Source organism: Stigmatopora argus, chromosome 10 (assembly GCF_051989625.1).
Source record: "Stigmatopora argus isolate UIUO_Sarg chromosome 10, RoL_Sarg_1.0, whole genome shotgun sequence".
Taxonomy (NCBI): domain Eukaryota; kingdom Metazoa; phylum Chordata; class Actinopteri; order Syngnathiformes; family Syngnathidae; genus Stigmatopora; species Stigmatopora argus.
Genome location: NC_135396.1, coordinates 17468846 through 17491345, shown reverse-complemented (window position 1 = coordinate 17491345; position 22500 = coordinate 17468846). Strand labels below are relative to the sequence as shown.

General features: G+C 42.8%; 1 protein-coding gene across 5 annotated transcripts in view; it reads right to left on the bottom strand.

Moving 5' to 3' along the window:
• The window catches only part of cuedc1b (CUE domain containing 1b), a 65871-nt gene that overhangs the window by 14698 nt on the left and 28673 nt on the right, over window positions 1-22500 (bottom strand). For all 5 annotated transcript variants that reach the window (XM_077611986.1, XM_077611984.1, XM_077611982.1 and 2 more), the window contains 5 exons: window positions 7765-8011; window positions 5147-5212; window positions 4674-4751; window positions 4492-4585; window positions 355-413 (listed from right to left, as the gene is read on the bottom strand). In XM_077611986.1, the coding sequence (XP_077468112.1) occupies window positions 355-413; window positions 4492-4585; window positions 4674-4751; window positions 5147-5212; window positions 7765-8011 (544 nt within the window). The remainder of the gene's footprint in view (window positions 1-354; window positions 414-4491; window positions 4586-4673; window positions 4752-5146; window positions 5213-7764; window positions 8012-22500) is intronic.

Below are 22500 nucleotides of genomic sequence, written 5' to 3'. Positions count from 1 at the left end.
CTTAAGAGGTATTTTCAATGGTGACGCAAAAGAAATAGTCTTTCTCCACAGGTGATATGCGTGATGCGTAATTCACAGACGTACTGCAATTCAGCACCGAAGAAGAAGCGGACCCTGACCTCTGCCATTTTCACTTTCATTTTTCATCTCCCGTCTTCGGCTTGTAAGTTTCAGCGTGGATTTTGACATTTTTATGAACTTTTTTTAAACATAAGATTAAAAAAACGCGATGTACTGAAGCCACGAATGTTGAAGCCGTGAAGTGTTGAAGGATCACAGCACACACAAATTTAGCCAGGACTGCCTCTGCCCAGATGAATGCGAATCTACAAAAGCTTGACATTCATTTCATACCAAAGCAGTTTCCTTCTACATCGTCAAGAAGATAAGATGTGGAGTGAGCAGTGAACAATCTGGAAAAGGTGTTAAGAAAAAAACAGGTAAAGACTAATCATTCTTTCAGTATACATGACCATATGAGTGACTAAGCGTAAATTCTGGTTAATGTTAAAAACTTAGAACAGCTTAATGGATAATTGGAACATTGGAGCAGATTAGTGCATTTACATGTACTCCACTAACGAATAATTGAGGTCAGGGAAATACTCAGGAGAACAAATTCATTACACAAAGGTATAACTGTTTAGCGCGTTGGCCTCACAGTTCTGCGATCGAGGGTTCGATACCAGACAATGGGTAATAAATCTTGGGAATCAAGACAATATTTCACCGCCCAGCTTCCGGGCCGGCCACATATACATATACACATACAGTGTATGTATGTGTGTACGTGTGAACGTGTAGGTATGCATATACATACATACATGCATGCATGCATTGGATTGGATAACTTTATTCATCCCGTATTCGAGAGATTTCATTGTGACAGTAGCAGAGGGTGATTAGACAGAACAACAAAGCAAAAGCACAAAGTACAAAGCAAATCAAAGTAAATGGGAACATTAAGAATCACCAAATCAAATCATTAAGACAGAAAAGCAGCAAAAACACAAAACGAGCAGGAGTGGACGGAGCTACCGCCGCCGGCTGCCACTGCATGCATGCATACATGCATACATGCATACATGCATACATGCATACATGCATGCATACATACATGCATACATGCATACATGCATACATGCATACATACATACATACATGCATACATGCATACATGCATACATGCATGCATACATGCATACAACGAAAGCAGACGATCCGACAAATGACATAAATCAGTGGGGCATGGGTTGACGAGACAATTAGGAACACCTGGGAAACACGGAGCAGGCAGGGAATACACCAGGGGCGGGGAAATAGATGAGGTCCTTAAACTAAGCGTGTCATGCGCTCTCAACAACTTGGCATTGAACGTTTCCAAAACTAGAGAACTCATTCTGGACTCTGCTGACCTTACTTGGGCAACACCACAGTGGTGCAGCAGAGTCTACAATTCCTGACAGTACTCAGGAAGGAGCAACTAAACACCAAATTGCTAGTGACTTTCTACCGGTCAGCCTTTGAGAGCATGGTGACCTACTTGGTGTCAGTATAGCACTCAAGCTGCAAAGAAGCAGACAGGAAAATAATGTAGAGGGTGATCAACACAGCCCAAAAGATCATGAACTGGCCCCTACAACCCCTGTCCAATATCTACAAATCCTGATGCCTATGAAAGGCAAAGAGCATCATAAAAGACAATACACATCCCGGCTTCCACCTCTTCAACCTGCTGCCCTCTGGCAGGCGCTTGAGAACGATAAGAGCCAAAACAAACAGAACCAAGGACAGTTTCTTCCCAAGAGCTGTCTGTCACCATACTCAACTCGAGTTCTGCACCTAGGAAGACCTACCGTATTTTCAAACCTATAGGGCACAGTCTCAGTTGCGGGTATATTTTCTGTTTTTTGTCAATACATAGGGCGCCTCATCGGAAAAGGCCCTAGCATGACACTAGGCTAGCGTATGTTATGCTAGCTGCTAGGGTGTTTTTTTTCAAGATAGCACGAGCAAAATTAAATTTGATAATGCTTTATTGAGCTAAAAGGTACACTTTCATATAAAAAGTTCGGCGTTCAACATGCTAGGTTCCACTGTCAGTCAGAGTTTTGTATTCCGGGAACTTGATTCCAGCTTTGGCAAAAACTCGAACAACAGTGCTGGCCGACACTTGAGCCCAGTCCTCCACAATCCATTGTAACTTGCAACATGTATCACTCCCAAGCCTTTGATTCTCCTCGCTGTTATATCGGAATCGACAATTAATTCCAAATCGTCACTCACGTAACTCGTGCGACGCTGCCTGCCCGAACTACTATGTTGGCCATCCATTAGGAAAGCTGTTAAATTGTATTCGATCCATGGCTTCAGTCCATTTTCTAAGCGTTCACACCCGCATGCTGTTGTCATTCACGTCAAGCATTTCCTTTGTATAGCTCTAATATGCTATTTCTTTGAGTATTGAGTGTGTTTTTGAGGGGTTAAAAGCACTGCGAGCACACGGAAGTCAAAAGACTTGCCACTACCCTGGGATGTTTTGAATGGATTTACCGTAATGCTTGGAATGCGCAGGGAGGCTATTTTTAAGGGTGAACGTCCGCTGGGTTGATCGCAATAAGTAAGGTGCCGGCAAGAAATAAAACCAGACACTCAAGCGGTCAGGGCCATACAAAAATTGAATTTAGCGCACAGACAAGGCTTTAGACTTTTAAGTGTGCCGTATAGGTGTGAAAATACGGTAATCAAAACTAATGTCTTATATCGTACTTGCACTAAAACTCAATAGGCTGCTAACCACTTTAGTCATTATTTGGACCTGACTACAGTGATACCTCGACCTACGATCAGCTTGTGGTACGACATGCTCGTGGTACGACGAAAATTTCGATCGAATAATTCGCCCGAGATACGATCAAAATTTTGAGATGCGACCAAGCCAGGTGGCCATGGCACTGTCTTTTTTGCATCTCTTTCGTGTATAAAATATATCTACGAGCACAGGGCGGACTTTGCATTTCCCCACCCGTTTTTTTCCCCCACGTTGGTCTACATTTACATACAAGGTAAACAACAATGGATCGGCAGAGTTTTGCAAAGAAAAGGCGACCGTTGACAATCGACATGAAGCACGAAATAATTGAAAAATATGAGAGTGGGGTACGCGTTACCGAGCTTGCTCGGCAATACGAGAGGAATCCGTCAACCTTATCCACCATCCTTAAGCAGAAGGACTCAATAAAGGAGAAGAGGCCTTCCAAAAGGACTAACTAGGATTTCCCACCGGCGCAGTGACATTCACGACGAGATGGAGAGGCTTCTTTTATAATGGATAAAAGAAAAACAGTTAGCAGGAGATAGCGTGACCGAGTCAAACATATGTGAAAAAGCCAGCGGAATTTACAATGATTTGATAACAACGAAAGGAGAGCCTTCAACACCTTCAGAACCCTTTAAAGTGAGTCATGGCTGGTTCGAAAAATTTAAAAAAAGATCTGGAATACACTCGGTAATCAGAGACGGGGAAGCGGCAAGTTCCAAACAACTTTTGATGCGTTCGTTTTGAAGAGTCCGGCGGAACGTCCGGGTGGGGTCAACCCGCAGAACTAAGGTAAAAAAGATTAAAACAAAATTAGAATTCAGTTTTGTGTGAAGTTACATTAAACGTTGAGTGTCTGTATATATTTATCCAAGTTAATTTAAATTTGTTTGTTCGTTTACGAGTGTGTTGTTGCCGTGGATAAAGTTCCCCCGACCCCCCCCCCCGCCTCCATGTATCCCGCTGTCTCTACCTTCCGCGAAATGCGTCTAATTTTACTTCTATTAAACACATTTTATTACTATTAAACCACTCGTTATTTATTACTTTGTCAATATATGGCGAATTAGAAGAAATAAAACATTTTTTCCAGTCCAATATCCTGTTTTTGGTGTTTTTTCAGAGGGTTGGAACGAATTAACACCCCGCCCTCTGTCCGTCTCTCTCTCTTTCTTCCCCCTTCGAAATGCGTCTAATTTTACTTCTATTAAACACATTTTATTACTATTAAACCACTCGTTATTTATTACATTGTCAATATATGGCGAATTAGGAGAAATAAAAAAAAAATTCCAATCCAATATCCTGTTTTTGGTGTTTTTTCAGAGGGTTGGAACGAATTAATTTGTTTTCAGTTCATTTCAATGGGAAACGTTCGCTCGAGTTACGAAAAGCTTGACATACGATCTCAGTCTCGGAACGGATTACGATCGTATGTTGAGGTACCACTGTACTTGTGACCACTTATGTTTTGACTACCTATCTATGTTGACTACTTATGTATGTTGACTACTTATCTATGTTGACTACTTATTTATTACTGATTTTAAAATTCATACACCCACTAGCTTTGTGTCTGTCTTTCCTTTTATATTATTCCAATTATCATTGTCTTTTTCTAACAATTTCTTCCATAGATAATCACATCTGATAAATGATATAACTCAGGATACGAATGATGCTTCAGGAGTGGTCTCCTCTTTGACTTTCTTCTCTTTGTCTTTTCTGAGAAAGTTTTCGCAATTTCAAACAGCTTCTTTCTTGTTGCTGTAAAAGATGAAATAGTTTAGTTCTAATACAGTTGCCATTGTGTTAATTCAAAAGATAATTGTTACATTTCAAGTAAGAGTCTTACATTTTCCCATATGTTTGAGTTTGTCTCTGAACAGTGCATCTTCTGACATAGCCTCCGATGAATTTTCAGAGAATGATTCTAATGACAGGAGTAACTCTGAATTAATGTACTGACACCATATGTAGATCATGTTATATTCATGTCAGGGCAATTAACAAAACAATACAAAAACACGGGAAAAACTTAGAGCATTCTATTAAGTCTTCAGTATTAAAGCTTGTTCGTTCACCTTGTTAGATTGTTTTTTTGTGTGGTTTGTACTATTTTGTGTGTTTTTAACTATTGATAGATACACATTCACTATACTAGTGAATATTTTTTGAATTTTTTTACTCACAAATTCTTTCTATGATTATGTTACATGGTAAAAAAAGAAAATAAAATAAAAGAAAGGATCAAGATAATAGGACTTTTAGCTGAATATTTTTTGGGGGTACCATTTCTACCTCTCTCACTCAAGGACTGATACCTACCTGTGCAATTATCCATGCTATATGAATGATTCCACTTTGATTTCTTGGATTCATACCTCAAGCGATCTAAAAACAAGCAGCAGACATGGATATCATGAACCAAAAAATGATGAGTTCAAACACAACATAAAATGATAATGTTTGTTGTCTCCGAATCCAAAGGTCTGTCTGATCTTGTGTTGAAAGGTCATGGAGCAGTTTCTGAACACAAATGTAAACATTGACATTTCAAATCATTGCAAGAACAATGTGTTCCTTTTTTAAATATTTTTTTCCAGTTGTATTCTTTTAATTTAGAAATCCCAGCTTTGAGATCAATGAAAAAAACTTGCAAGTACTTTCAATAAAAAGCCTCCTAACCGTCCTGTGTCAAGGCATTAAAAATGAATCTGTTATATTAAGAAGGAAGAAGCGAACATTCGGAAAACGCCCACAATATCCTTTTCCAAGGACACAAAGCTAGTGGTGAGATGGAGAATGCCCTATCGGTCTGGATCTCGGACTGTAGGGAGAAGAGGATTCCTCTGGATAAAACATGATTAGAACCAAAGCCATAGCGATAGCTTAGCTCCTGACGAAGACAATCAAGATGAACCTCAGCCTTGTGGTTTTATTGCAAGCAAGGGCTGGCGTGAAAAGTTTAAGAAGAGGTTTGGTCTACAAAGTGTTTCGCTGTACGGGGAAGCGTCCTCGGCAGGCCATGAGGCAGCGAAATGGTATGCCAAGGAAGAGTTATGTTCTGGAGCAAGTATTTAGCATGGATGAGACTGGCTTTTTTCGGAAGAGGATGCTTTGCCCGACATTCATGGTATTCAAAGATGAACTGAAAGTGCGGATCATCATTATGTGTGGGAATGCAGCTGGCTTCATGGTAAAGCCAGCCTTAACTACAAGTTTGACTGTCCTCATGCTTTAAAAGACAAGAAGCCAAGATGGCGCCGTTCACGCGGGAGCCAGTGGCAGTAGCTCTGTACACTCTTATGTTTTTCGTGTTTTACAGCCCTTCTATCTTTTTTTTAAATTACATTTTAATATTTCTTAATACATTCCTTATTACTTTACTTTGTACTTTATACTTAAATGTTTTTACAACTTTCCTTGTTCTGTTAGCCTGGCTTCTTTTTTTGGAACTATTCAGCCATGCCTACGCTGTCACACACATGGGACTAGCTGTTACAATACGTAGCAGAAGGAGCAACACCTCCGTGCCACCAGAGTTTCGGAGATGGACAAAAGTGCCGGGAGAAGAGGCAACGCTTCTGACCAACCATTCCATTGTGGGATAAGATGGAAGAGCTGTCGGCGCTTACCAGCAACGTAGTCGAGGAGTTCTGCCCTGCTGCTGTTTTCTTCAGCTCCAGACTACTGAGGAACTGTGTGGATAAGCTTGGAAGAGTGACTCTGCATATTCTCTACCACGGTCACAGTGTGCAGAAGTTCCCCATCTCGTGGAATACTTCCTGTGTGTGGTTCCAGTTTTTGTCCAACTTTACGTCTTTTTGAGTCTATCCGTTTTTGCTACCGAAACCAAGATGGCGCCGTTCAAGTGGCAGCCGGTGGCGGGAGCTCCGTCCGCTCTTGCTCGTTTTGTGTTTTTGCTGCTTTTCTGTCTCAATGATTTGGTGATTCTTAATGATCCCATTGACTTTAATTTGCTTTGTACTTTGCTTTTGCTTTGTTGTTCTGCAGCCTTTGCGACTATACTGTCTAACTTATAACTATGCCTTTTCTTGCTACTGTCACAATGAAATTTCCCGAATACGGGATGAATAAAGTTATCCAATCCAACAAACCCTTGCTGACTGTCTACTGGGTGAGCAACTGGAAAGCCTGGATCACGAAAGCCCTCACAAAGGACTGGTTCTTAAAGGGGGCTGTCCTTTAGGTCTGGACTTCAGGAGGAATTGAATTGAATGCCTTTATTGTCTTAATACAAGTATAATGGAATTGGACTAAAACTCCCATTCACCTGTTTTATATTTTTATTTATATCAAGCAGAGAGGAACTATTTTCACTTTTTATATCTAGTTTATATTTAGATATTAATACATTACTCTTTTCATATGCTTATAACAGTAATATTTAATAAATACACATCTTGATGATTGTACTAGTGTACTATTTTTGTATAGGCGCGAAAACGTAGTATTGAAGTAATAATAGGGGCGATCCTACTTCGCAGTTTTTCGATTATCGCCGCCATGTCTGATCTACATCATCCGCGGAAATCAAGGGATTTCTGTATAAAGTATGTGCTGGTCGCACACTAAAGATGATGTGCACCTCTTTGTTGACAAAGTGTGACACATGGACATGATATCCGGGTTGGCCACTGACCTCACAGGTCATTTGTTGATCAACAATTGATTAATTCTAGCGGCAAGCGACAACGATAAAATTAGAAGTTTCCTATTCTCCTATGTAACACCACAGACTCGCGTGTGCACGTATACATGTATTATTTGTCACGTCTCACCTAGCTGTGAGAGGGAAGCGTTTTTCGCCTCGTCGCATGAGTTCCATAGAAAATGAATTGAATGCGAGTGACGTCAACCCCTGTGTCTCCCTATAATGTGGTGTGCTCAGGGTAGTGATATACTGAGCATGAAAAGCCCACCTCTCTCTAAGGCGACAAGAAACTCCCGGTTTCGTTGCAACTCTCTCATGAACTCCTCGTTCTGTAGAAAAAGGGCAATGCGCTCATCTTCCCGATACTGTTTTAGTTTCTTCTCTTGCTCTGTAGCTCTTGCTGTCAGACATGGACCACCATTGGTGCCTACAGCTTCAGAACTTGACTGGGCTGTCCTATGACTAAAACATGAAGTTGGTGATGATCCAGGCTGGGAGAGATCGACTTCAATATTCTGCCGTGGAAAAGACAATATATAGAGGTTATCTAAAAAAGTCAAAATTGTTCCATGACAAATCACAATCTTTTTTTTAATCTACCAAGAATTATTACCCATACAGTAATACCTCAACAAACGACTGCCCCGACATACGGGTAAAATAAAATATCTACCTTGAGATCAGTGTTCCCTCTAAGCTGCGCGCGTGCGCAATTGCGCACTACTCTCGTCCTCGCTGCGCAGCAGCAATCATATGGCGCGCAGTAAAAAAAAAAAAAAAAAAATCGGATTTTTTTTTTTTTTTTTTTTTTTTTTTTTTTTTTTTTACCCTTTTCCCCATAATGGCGCCGTTTAAGCGGCAGCAAGTGGCAGTAGCTCTGTCCACTTATGTTTTTCGTGTTTTACAGCATGTTTTACATGAAAAACGGACAGGTCGCCGAATGGACGTTCCGCCGAACGTTCATTCGGCGACCTGCCCGTCTGTCAAACGTCCGTCGGCGAAACGTCTTTAGGCGAATCATCCGAGTACCGATGATGTCGCTCACACTGGTACTCAGTGCGCTCAGGGAGGTTGACTTTCTGCTCAGACCAACGAAAAATTAGAGGGAACATTGCTTGAGATACGAGACAAATTTTGATATACGAGCATACAGCTAGGTATGGCCAATGCGAGAGGCTACTTTTGAGAACAACATGGGCACTGTCTTTCCCGTCGCAACTCCCTCGGGTAAATGTCTCTACAAGCACTGGGCGGAGCGTTGCACTTTTTAAGTGTTTTTTCCCCTAGTGCAGAATGGTGTACACGCGGCTGAGCTTGCTCGCTAATACGAGAGGAGTATACGACTTCTCGTTGGCAAGTGGTCGTGCGGTATCCTATTGTGAGGACATTCGTGTGCATCATTTTCGAAATATATCTGTGTGTATGTATGTGTATATATATATATATATATATACACATATATATATATATATATATATATACATATATATGTGTGTGTGTGTATGTGTGTATATATGTCAAATCAATCAAACCAAATCAAAAGCCTTTAGTGTCATCATACATAGCTGCGTATAACGAAATTGGTGGTGCTACTCCACAGTGTGTTTTCCCAGTTAAAAAAACACAAATAGTAATATAAAAGTATAAAAAGTCACATCCCGGCGAGGTAAATTCTAAAATATTGCACAATGTTATTGCACACCCCGAAGTTATTGCACAGAAGGGAATGTGTGTCGTGCTAACGCAAGTTCAGAGTCTGATGGCTGTGGTAAAAAACTGTCCTTAAGTCTATTTGTCCGTGCTTTGTGAGACCTGTAGCGTCTGCCAGAGGGCAGCAGCTGGAACAGGTTGTGACCAGGGTGGTATTGGTCCCTGACAATGTTCCTGGCTCTGCTGAGGTAGCGAGGGCTGGCAAAGTCATCCAGTGAGGGCAGAGAGCAGCCGATGATCTACTGGGCAGTGTTGGTCACTCTCCGCATGGCTTTTCCATCTGCTGCCGTGCTTCCAGCGTACCACACTGTTGGGGACCAAGTCTAACAGTTTGTGGACGGTTGGTTAAAAAGTTCTTAATCCAGTAGCAGATAGAAGAGGATAGTCCAAGGTGGCAGAGTTTGTCAGCCAGAATGTCCGGTATTAGGGCTGAAGGCTGAGCTATAGTCAATGAAAAGCATCCTCACGTAGTTCCCATGGTGCTCCAGGTAGCTCAGTGCTGTGTGTAGAGCTACGGAAATGGCGTCCTCAGTGGACCTATTTGCTCTATAGGCAACCTGGTGAGGGTCAACTGAGGGAGGGATTGTATCCCTGATATGTTGGGCGACCAACTCTTCAAAGCACTTCATGATCACAGGCGTAAGTGCAACAGGCCTATAATCATTCATGCTGTCAATGGTTGGCTTTTTAGGGACAGGGATAATGGTGGCAGATTTCAGGCAGGATGGGATGATGGATTGTTGCAGGGAACAATTGAAGATCTTTGTGAAAACACCAGTCAGCTGGTCAGCACAGGCTTTGCGCACCTTCCCAATTACTCTGTCAGGGCCAGCAGCCTTCCTGGTGTTCACAGTCCGCAGTACCTGTCTCACTTCATGTTCCTGAAGCTTCAGTGTGCAGCTTCAGGGTGGTGGATGTGTTGAGACTGAATCCGATTTGTCAGTCTCAAAGCGGGCAAAGAAACGGTTCAGTTCCTCTGCTAGTGAGGCATCTGCGTTAAGAGACACATTATTGTCATTGTAATTGGTAATGTGTCGTATTCCCTGCCACATCTTCTTTGGGTTATTTTCTGTGAAGTGCTCCTCAATTTTCCTTGTATATGCTGCCTTGGCCTTTTTAATGCCTCTCTTCAGCTCTGCCCTGGCAGCACTGTATTGTACTTTGTCCCCTGACCTGAAGGCAGTGTTACGGCATTTGATGAGTGCCTGTGTCTCACTGGTCATCCAGGGTTTTTGGTTAGGAAAAACCCGTATTCGTTTAGTGACAGTGTCCGTGCAGTTTTTGATGTAGGAAAGTACAGTGTCCGTGTAGTCCTGGAGGTTGTGGTGTTCAAAAAGTTCCGAAATGGTGCGGGAAAAACAGTCATGCTGCTGAGAAAGGGCGTCCTCAGGCCATGTTTTTATTATCTTTATTTGTGGCCTTGTTAGCCTCCGGAGTGGGGTGTATGAGGGGGTGAGGGACAGGCAGAGATGGTCAGTTGTTTGATGTTAGAATAAACATGGTCTAGAGCAGGGGTCTCAAACTCAATTTACCTGGGGTCCGCTAAAGGCCGAGTCTGGGTGAGACTGGGCCGCATCAGGATTTCCACAAGAAAAGCGCTGATAAAACATTCCGTTATCAAATATCTTTATTTTTTAACAAGAAATAATGAATTAAATAAATTAACTTAAAGATGAATAAAAAATCAATCAATCAGTAATACAAATATAAAATAATAATAATAATGAGCATACAGTAGATATACATTAGCTGGCTAAGTAGAGAAAATGAATTATTTTAATTCCGTTTCAAATGTCTGTATTAACAGCTCTTTAACCTTTAACTTTCTGAACTTGAATGGAACATTGAACATGAAATATTCTGAACACGGCTTCTCTTGCCTACTCCTTGCTGCTAGAGACCTGGCAGCGCTTCTTCTCACATAGCTGAGTCACATTTAGCTTGAGGGAGGAAGCAGTGGAGACCCTCGGTAGAGCTTGAAGATCAGTAAGTCTGGACCTGTACTTGGACTTATTGAAGTTCAAGGTGGAGAAGAGCTTCTCACACAAGTATGTGCTCCCAAAAAGGCACATGGTCCGCTTGAACATTCGGGAAAGTTCAGGGAAGCTGGGGGTCAACTCTCTCAAATATTGCCCAAGCTTGTCTGCTTCTCCACTCACCTCCCTGAAGTCGGCTTTGAGTGCAGAGTCGCACTGCAGGTCAATGAGCTCCATTTGAAGCTCAGGAGGGGCATCTTGCACATCAAAGGAGAAGGGGTCCGCAAAAATTTGAAATGTGGCTTTGTGTCTTGAAGTCTGCAAATCTGTGATCAAATTCCTCCTGTAGCTTCGAAATGGCCTCAACATACTTCTCACCACTGAATGGTGTGCCTGCATCCACGAGAGCCTTGCATGCTGGGAAATGGCAAAGGTTTGTCTGAGAGAGCTGGGCTTTCCATAACACAAGTTTAGTGCAGAATGCTCTCACGTTGTCATAGGCAGCACTGACAAGTTGCCCCTGGCCTTGTAGCTTCTTGTTCAGTACATTAAGCTCATGTGTGATATCAACAAGAAAAGCCAAGTCCATGAGCCATTTGGGATCACTTAGCACAGGAACAGCAACCCCGTCTATCTCCATGAAGTCTTTTACTTCTGCTCTCAACTCAAAAAATCTCTTCAACACGTTTCCCCTGCTGAGCCAACGTACCTCAGTGAAGTAGAGCACATCCCCATATTCTGACTCCATTTCCTCTAAAAAAGCACGGAACCTTCTGTGCTTTAAGCCCCTGGATCTGATTTGGTTGATGCATTTCACAACGACAGACATCACATTGTCAAACTTCAGGCATCTGCTGCAAAGGGCCTGCTGATAGATAATGCAGTGCAGAGCTATGGCCTCCTCCACACCCTCCTCTTCCAGTTTTTTTGAACAAGTGCTACCAGTCCATTCTTCCTCCCTGTCAGTTGTTATTTCAACAAAGCTCTTCGATGGAAAACCGGCATTCTTAATGGCATCACACAGCTGGTGAAATATTTCCTTAGCGGTGGTCTGGCCATGCATTGGAATTACTGTGAGCAACTCCTCCATTACTTCAAAATTGTCATCAACACCACGGACATATGTTGCGAGCTGGGCAGTGTCTGTGATGTCTGTGGTCTCATCAAGAGTCACTGAATATACACTGAAACATTGTGCATTGACAGACAATATGTGCAGCCTGTAATATGCACTTTTTGATAAATTCACCTTCTGTGAATGGCTTTCCTGCTTTAGCAATCAACTCACAAACTGCGTAGCTAGCTTCGACTGCTGCATTACTGTCTTTGGTAGCCTTCTTGAAGAAATCCTGTTGCCTCAGAAGACACGTTTTAAGACAGGCAACCTGGTTGGCTCTCTCATTTCCCTGGTATTTTTCGTACTCCTCAGCATGTCTCGTAGACTACGAGTCGTAGTATAATGACGTTTCAAATTGTATTCCTTGTGCACCGCAACTTTTTCAGTGCAAATGAGACATGTCGGGTCCCCCTGTGTTCAACAAAGAAATATTGCACTCCACACTTTTCTTGAAACTGTCTGTGCTCATCACCGACCTTTCTCTTCACGCCAGGTTTTGAAAGAGACATCTCTGGGGCTCTGTAATATGTTTTTCCACTTGGAATGAGTCTTGGGTTGATCTTTCACGTTCAGTCGCGCGGGTTTGTGGCGCATGCGCACTTTCGCTCTATGTTCTATGCTGAGAGCAGCGGAGGTGTGTGCGCGCCGAGCGGAGTGATCGGCTTCACGGCTTCTCCTCCGCCCAGCTGATTGGAGGAATGAATGAGTGAGTGAGCGAGGCACTGGACAGCCCGGCCAATGTCCCGCCCTCCAGAGCCGTATACCTCACCGTGATTGGTTCATTCAGCTCCGAACACAACACGTGTCATTCATATCAATCTTGCGGGCCGCACGAACATTAATCTTTCATATTAAGACGGGGGCCGCAAATTATCGTCCTGGGGGCCGCAGTTGGCCCGCGGGCCGCGAGTTTGAGACCCCTGGTCTAGAGTTTTATCTCCTCTGGTGTGACACTTCACATACTGGATAAACTTAGGCAGAACAGTCCTTAAAAATGCTTTGTTGAAGTCACCGGCGACAATAAAGACTCCATCGGGGTGGTCAAGCTGCTGTTAGTTTACAGTCGCTAGCAGGAGGCCAAGTGTCGTGCTAACGTTAGCATCCGGTGGGATGTAAACAGCCATTACAATGACAATCGTTAGCTCTCTAGGTAGATAGAAAGGCCTGCACCGTACTGCCAAGAGCTCTAAATCAGGGGAACAGTGAGTGTTAATGATCCTACTGTTGCAGCACCAGTCGTTGTGTATGTACACACAAAGGCCCCCCCCCTGCTTTTTCAAGATTCTGTCGTTCGATCCTGCCGGTGTAGCGTGCGGCTAGCTAGCGATGCCGTGGCATCGGGGATTTGCGGGTGTAGCCACGTTTCTGTGATGAGAATAATGTTGCAGTTCCTGACAAAGCTGTAGGGAAGAAAGCTGAAGTTCCAAATCGTCAATTTTGTGGGTGATGGAACTGGCGTTGGTCAATAAGATACTCAGAAGTGGTGCTCTGTGCGGTTGTTTCCTTAGCTTAGCAGCTAGGCCCACCCGGCATCCGCGCTTTTGCTTTCTTTCCCTTCGCTGCCTCCGTCGTACTCTGAGTGTGCTGACTATCCACGGAGATACCGGTGGTCTCGAGATGTCCTCGGGGATATTGTAGGTTCGTTGATAATCTGTTGTGATGGATATATTGCATCTCCTCCTGAGAGTAATTAAATCCTGGCGACTGTAGAAAAAGTTTGCCTCGCAGATGTTCATAAATAACGATAAGATAGAGAAAACAAAACACCAAACTGGAGAGCAAAGAGCCGCTGCACCCGTGCGCACCGCCATCTTGGATCACCTACGTCAAACAAAATTAGAATTAAGTGTTAGGTTAGATTAAATTTATTTTTGCGTCTCTGCATCGTAATCCAAGTTCATTCAAATTTGTTTATGTTATGTTACGAGCGCGTTGCCGTGCAAAAAGTCCCCCCCTCTCGTCCGCCCCCTCTGTCCGTCTCTTTCTCTCTCCCCCCTGCAAAATCCGTATAATTTTAGTACTATTAAACACATTTAGTAATATGAAACCACTAGTTATTTGTTACTTCATTAATAGATGGCAAATTAGAACAAATAAAAATGTTTTTCCAATCCATTATCCTGTTTTGGGTGTTTTTTCAGAGGGTTGGAACAAATTAATTTGTTTTTGTTCATTTCTATGGGTAACGTTGGTTTGAGTTACGAGAAAATCGACATTAAACTCGTATCTCAAGCTACCACTGTGTGTGTGTGTATATATATATATATATATATGTGTGTATATGTCTGTATGTATATATCTATACACATATAATATTTACATATATATATATATATATATATATATATATATATATATATATATATATATATATATATATATATATATATATATGTATATGTCTTTATATGTAACGGCACTACGGGTGAAAGTTTGCAAAATCGAACGGCATGCCGTTGAAATACAGTGGTACCTCGAGATACGAGCTTAATCCGTTCCGGGACTGAGCTCGTATGACAAGATTCTCGTAACTCGAGCGGAAGTTTCCCATTGAAATGAATGGGAAACAAATTATTTCGTTCCAACTCTATGAAAAAAAACACCAAAAACAGGATATTGGATTGGAAAAAATGTTTTATTTCTTATAATTCGCCATATATTGACAAAGTAATAAATAAAGAGTGGTTTGATAGTTTTAATGTGTTTAATAGGAGTAAAAATAGACACATTTCGCGGAGGGGAAGGGAATGACATACACACGGAGGTGGGGGGTGGGCTGTTCGGGGCTGACTTTATCCACGGCAACGCCGCACTCGTGTAAAACATGTTTTATTTCTTCTAATTTGCCGTGTATTGACAAAGTAATAAATAACGAGTGGTTTAATAGTAATAAAATGTGTTTAATAGAAGTAAAATTAGATGCATTTCGCGGAGGGGAAGGGGACAACACACACGGAGGCGGAGGGGGGGGCTGTTCGGGGCTGACTTTATCCACGGCAACGCCGCACTCGTGTAAAACATGTTTTATTTCTTCTAATTTGCCGTGTATTGACAAAATAATAAATAACGAGTGGTTTAATAGTAATAAAATGTGTTTAATAGAAGTAAAATTAGACGCATTTCGCAGAGGGGAAGGAGACAACACGCACGGAGGCGGAGGGGGGGGCTGTTCGGGGCTGACTTTATCCACGGCACTCGTAAACGAACAAACAAATTTAAATTAACTTGGATTAATATATACAGACACTCAACGTTTAATGTAACTTCACACAAAACTGAATTCTAATTTAGTTTTAATCTTTTTTACCTTTGTAACGGGTTGGCCCCACCTCGACGTTCCGCCGGAGCCTTCAAAACGAACGCATCAAGAGTTGTTTGGAACTTGCCGCTTCACCGTGTCTGATTACCGAGTGTACATATAGTCCAGATCTTTTCTTTGCAAAACTTTGCCGATCCATTGTTGTTTACCTGGTATGTAAATGTAGACCAAAGTGGGGGGAAAAACGGGTATGGAAATGCAAAGTCCGGCCAATGCTCGTAGAAAGATTTTATACACGAAAGAGATGCAAAAAAAAAAAAATGCCATGGCCACCTGGCTTGGTCGCATCACGAAATCTTGACCGCATCACGGGCGAATTATTCGATCAAAATTTCCCGCGTAAGACGAGCATTTTGTATGACGAGCGGTCGTATGACGAGGTACCACTGTAGAGGTTTTACGGTGTATGTGTGCAATGTTCCCTCTAAGCTGCGCGCGTGCACAATTGTGCACTACTCTCGTCTTCTCTGCGCACAGCAAATCATATGGAGCGCACAAAATAAAATCCCTTTTTAAAAAAATTATTTATTTTTATTTTTTTAGCTGTGAGGCCGACGCGCGAACCACTCATCTGCCGGGCCGCCCATTCATAGATATTAATTATTACATTTTATTATTACTAAATCATTTATGTGTAGTAGACATGCACCTGCTTATGGCAGGTGTGATACTGGTGTGTGCCCATAGCGAGCAATGATGATGTTGCTCACACCGGTACTCAGTGTGCTCAGGGAGGTTGTCTTTCTGCCCAGACAAACAAAAAATTAGAGGGAACATTGTATGTGTGTGTATATGTGTGCATGTGTGTATATACATTTGTTCAGTGGTGGGCCGTCAGGGCCTTCAAGGCCTTCTCTGCTGGCCTAAGAAATATCTGAATCATATTATATTTTGTCCATCAATACTTATTATTCCAAATGGTCTGTTAGCTTCCTTTCATTGCTTTCCCCCCTGGTTGCACTGCTTCCAGATGTGTGTTTTCAAATTGAAGCATTTAACCAATCACATTTCAGCCATTATTTGTTGCCAGATCAGATCTGCCTCAAAGCATTCACGATCAGTTCTGCGGGCTCTGCTGCATTAAACTAGACTGTTGCTTTTAACCAATCAGATTTCGAGTTGGCAACCCCACAATGCTTTTTCATATGCATTAGCATTTTGCTGGCTGGGATATGTCATTGCTTTCACCAACTATGATTGGCTAGTAGCCAATAGATCGCAAACTCCACCCACAATGGCCGACAGAAGCAAAAACAAATGGATTCTGTTTGCTCACAAAGCTATTTTCCAGACGGACTTTTCCACAAAAAAATGGACATCATTAAGAAAGGGTAGTCAACTCCGAAGCTAGCAAGCCTGTTACAGCCGGGAAAATGGTGTGTGCGGCACTTTTAGTGCGCTAACTTAGCTGCACAGGCAAATAGTATATTGTTGTGTTGATTTAAAGCCATTTTCAAAACGGACTATGCCGGAAATATGACAGGACAGGCTTCGATGGCGATAGGAAAGAAGGAAGAAAGAAAGGAGGATGGATATTGTGTACAGTTAAAAAGAATTTTTGGTGAGTATAATATGGCTATAATCCTAAATAATATTTCAATTGTGGGCCCGGTTCTGATATCTGAATAGCTCCAGTGTTTGTATTTAAGCTCCAGTGTTTGTATTTAATCACTAAATGCTGCTAGGATGTGGATTTTACCCCAGTTTAATTTTTGCCGTTTCGCCATTGACGTCCATCGCTGTCTTTTCCTGAGGAAATACCCCCCTGGCCTGGTGGTAATGTCTCAAAAGCTCCAGTATTTGTATTCAGTCAATAAATGCTGCTAGGAAGTGGATTTTACCTCATTTTAGTGCATTTTTTGCCGTTTCACATATGGACGTATCGACGTTCATCGCTGTCTTTTTACCGGGGAATTGATACTCCGGGCCCGGTTCTGATGTCTAAAAAGCTCCAGTATTTGTATTTAATCAATAAATGCTGTTTTCGGCTGGATTTTACCCCATTTTCGGGCAATGTTTGCCCGTACGCCATTGACGTTCATCGCTGTCTTTACCGGGGAATTGATACTCCGGGCCCGGTTCTGATGTCTGAAAAGCTCCAGTATTTGTATTTAATCATGAAATGCTGCTAGGAAGTGGATTTTACCCCATTTTTGTGCATTGATTTATTGATAATTTTTATGTGTCGCAGCTCTAGCTGCAGTAGAGGTTTTATAGCCATAAAATAGTTTTTGAGGGTTGGATTGATACGTTGAAGGCGCTACGAGAAAATGCACCGACCGCCACTGCATTTGTGTATATGTATGTGTGTATATGCATGTGTATATGTATGTATGTACAGTTGTGGTCAAAAGTTTACATACACTTGTGAAGAACAATGTCATGGCTCTCTTGAGTTTCCAGTTATTTCTACAAGTCAGATTTTTCTCTGATAGAGTGATTGGAACAGATACTTCTTTTTTACAAAAAACATTCATGAAGTTTGTTTCTTTTAGGACTTTATAATGGGTGAACAGAAAAAAGTGATCAAATCTGCTGGGTCAAAAATATACATATGGCAGCGCTAATATTTGGTAACATGTCCCTTGGCCATTTTCACTTCAATTAGGTGCTTTTGGTAGCCATCCACAAGCTTCTGGCAAGCTTTTGGTTGAATCTTTGACCACTCCTCTTGACAGAATTGGTGCAGTTCAGTTAAATTTGATGGCTTTCTGACATGGACTTGTTTCTTCAGCATTGTCCACAAGTTCTCAATGGGGTTTAAGTCAGGACTTTGGGAAGGCCATTGGAAAACCTTAATTCTAGCCTGATTTAGCCATTCCATTGCCACTTTTTATGTGTTTGGGGTCATTGTCCTGTTGGAACACCCAACTGCGCCCAAGACCCAATCTTCGGGCTGATGACTTTAGGTTATCTTGAAGAATTTGAAGGTAATCCTCCTTCTTCATTATCCCATTTACTCTTTGTAAAGCACAAGTTCCATTGGCAATAAAACAGCTCCACAGCATAATACTACGACCACTTTGCTTGACGGTAGGCATGGTGTACTTGGGGTTAAAGGCCTCACCTTTTCTCCAACATATTCCTGGGCATTGTGGCCAAACAGCTCGATTTTTGTTTCGTCTGACCACAGAACTTTCCTCCAGAACGTCTTATCTTTGTCCATGTGATCAGCAGCAAACTTCAGTCGAGCCTTAAGGTGCCACTTTTGGAGCAAGGGCTTCCTTCTTGCACGGCAGCCTCTCAGTCCGTGGTTATGCAAAACACGCTTGACTGTGGACACTGACACCTGTGTTCCAGCAGCTTCAAATTATTGGCAGATCTGCTTTTTGGTGATTCTCGGTTGAATCTTCACCCTCCTGACCAATTTTCTCTCAGCAGCATGTGATAGCTTGCATTTTCTTCCGGACCGTGGCAGTGACAAAACAGTGCCATGCACTTTATACTTACAAACAATTGTTTGCACTGTTGCTCTTGGGACCTGCAGCTGCTTTCAAATGGCTCCAAGTGACTTTCCTGACTTTCAAGTCAAGGATTCGCTTTTTCAGATCCATGCTGAGCTCCTTTGACTTTCCCATTGTAGCGTTTGCATCCAATGAGCCCTATTTAAATGGCCTCAGAGAAGTCACCAGCTGTAGTCACGCATAATCACTCACAAGAGGTTAAGAGGCCATGCTATGAAGCTCATTTCACTGACAACTTTCTAAGTCACCAAAATTGCTAATTAGTGTTGCTGTATGTATATTTTTGACCCAGCAGATTTGATTACTTTTTCTGTTAACCCATAATAAAGTCATAAACGAACCAAACTCCATGAATGTTTTTTTGTGACAAAGAAGTATCTGTTCCAATCACTCTAGAGAAAAATCAGAGTTGTAGAAATAACTGGAAACTCAAGAGAGCATGACATTATGTTCTTCACAAGTGTATGTAAACTTTTGACCACAACTGTATGTATGTGTTAATGTCTGTCTGTATGTGTGTGTATGTATGTGTGTATGTATGTGTGTATGTATGTGTGTAAGTATGTGTATGTATGTGTATGTGTGTGTATGTATGTGTGTATGTAAGTGTGTACGTATCCATGTATGTGTGTACGTATGTATGTGTACGTATGTATGTGTGTACGTATGTATGTGTGTACGTATGTATGTGTACGTATGTATGTGTGTACGCATGTATGCATGCATGTATGTGTGTGTATGTCTGTATGTATGTGTGTCTGTATGTCTGTATGTATGTGTATGTCTGTATGTATGTATGTGTATGTCTGTATGTCTGTGTGTGTACATGTCTGTTTGTTTGTATGTGTATATGTGTGTATGTCCGTCTGTCTGTCTGTGTGTGTCCATTTTTGCTAGCGCAACCAAGATGGCGCCGCTCAATTGGCAGCCGGTGGCGGTAGCTCCGTCCGCTCTTGCTTGTTTTGTGTTTTTGCTGCTTTTCTGTCTTAATGATTTGATGATTCATAATGATCCCATATACTTTGCTTTGTACTTTGTGCTTTTGCTTTGTTGTTCTGCGGCCTTTGCGACTGTATTGTCTAACTTGTAACTACTATGTGTAACTATGCCTTTCCTGTATCTGCATTCTCACCCTCTTGCTACTGTTACAAGGAAATTCCCCGAATGCGGGATGAATAAAGTTATCCAATCCAATTTAGAGCAGCTCTCGTCTCAAATACTGTATTGACCACTCTGGATGTGTACTGCCACCGTGTTTGTGCCACACGAGGCAGACGCCGCTGGCAGATTTCGTCCAGCATCTGTGTGCGCCGTGGTGATCTCGAAAAAAATGCAGCAAAGCCATTAAGGTAAGCAAAAAATATCTTGCATTATTTAAGCTTTGAGGCCCCCTGAGTCAGTACAGTGGTACCTCGAGATACGAGCTTAATCCGTTCCGTGACTGAGCTCGTATGACAAGTTACTCGTAACTCGAGGTAAAGTTTCCCATTGAAATGAATGGGAAACAAATTAATTCGTTCCAACTCTCTGAAAAAAACACCAGAAACAGGATATTGGATTGAAAAAAAAGTTTTATTTCTTATAATTCGCCATATATTGACAAAGTAATAAATAACGAGTGGTTTAATAGAAATAAAGTGTTTAATCTAACTAAAATTGGGCAGATTTCGCCGAGGGGAGAGGGGCACAAAAGGGGCGGGGGGCTTCGTTTTTTTTCTTCCACACTCGTAAACGGAACAAACACTCCAGCCTCACGTTCGCTATCGATGGGCTGTTTGCTGTCGTACTATTCCCTTCAAAATATTCCGAAAATGATGCACACAAATGTCCTCACAATCGAATAACGCACGACCACTTGCCAACGAGCAGCAGTCTTTTATCAGCGATCGCGCCGCTGCTCATGTTGTTGTTGTTGTTGGGCCACCTCAGGCGCTTGAGGATTACCCTCAGCAGCGCTAGAGCTGTCACTGGAACGCGGATTAGTTCATCCAGGGGGTAGCCGGAGGTGTGGGGCAGTGCGAATATCTCCGGCTGGATGAAAAACGTAGGGCGCCACGTTCCTGGGTGGCAGCTCTGGGTGGTTTTGTTGGATTCGCATGGGAGCTTCGGGGGCGCTGGCTAGCGGCTCCTTTTAGCTTGTAGCATCTGTGTTCGCATCCCCTCGAACGGCGCCTAGTGCCATTGCCTGTCGGCGTTGTGCGCACGAGTATACTTCATTACCCAGAAAGCCCTCTTTTCACCGCGCATGCGCGTTGTGCGTTTCCTGGTCTGAATAGCTCATCCGGTGCTCGTAAATATTGTTATACACGAAAGATATCCCAAAAAAAATGCCATGGCAACCTGGCTTGGTCGCATCACGAAACTTTGACCGCATCACGGGCGAATTATTCGATCGAAATTTCCCCCGTAAGACGAGCATTCCGTATGACGAACGGTCGTATGACGAGGTACCACTGTACTAAATTGAGCCGATGTGCATAGCAGTGTCTGAATAAAGCCAACGGTGCTTTCTCCTTAACTTTAGCCTGCACCCCATTTAATCCAGAAGACATGACTGCTGCACAGTCATCATAACACTGTGCCACAACTTTACCCAGACATTCATTTTCCACCAAAAATTGAATGATAAGACCTGCAATGTCATCGGCTCACTTCCCACTGGTAACATTTTCAAATCTGACCGCTCCTTGACACCTTTGCCGTCTCATCCACCATTACAGAGACAAACAGTACTTTTTTGTTTAAATTTCACTTCTGATTTCTTCATATATACACATGTACGCACGCAAGCACATACGCACGCACGCACGTACGCACGCACGTACACACGCACGCACGTACACATGCACGCACGTACGTACACACGCACGCACGTACGTACGTGTGTGTGCGTACGTACGTACGTGTGTGTGCGTACGTACGTGTGTACGTACGGACGTACGTGTGTACGTACGGACGTACGTGTGTACGTACGGACGTACGTGTGTACGTACGGACGTACGTGTGTACGTACAGACGTACGTGTGCGTACGTGTGCGTACGTACGTACGTGTGCGTACGTACGTGTGCGTACGTACGTGTGCGTACGTACGCGTGCGTACGTGTGCGTACGTACGTGTGCGTGCGTACGTACGTGTGTACGTACGGACGTACGTGTGTACGTACGGACGTACGTGTGTACGTACGGACGTACGTGTGTACGTACGGACGTACGTGTGTACGTACGGACGTACGTGTGTACGTACGGACGTACGTGTGCGTACGGACGTACGTGTGCGTACGGGCGTACGTGTGCGTGCGTGCGTACGTGTGCGTACGTACGTACGTGTGCGTACGTACGTACGTGTGCGTACGTACGTACGTGTGCGTACGTACGTACGTGTGCGTACGTACGTACGTGTGCGTACGTACGTGTGCG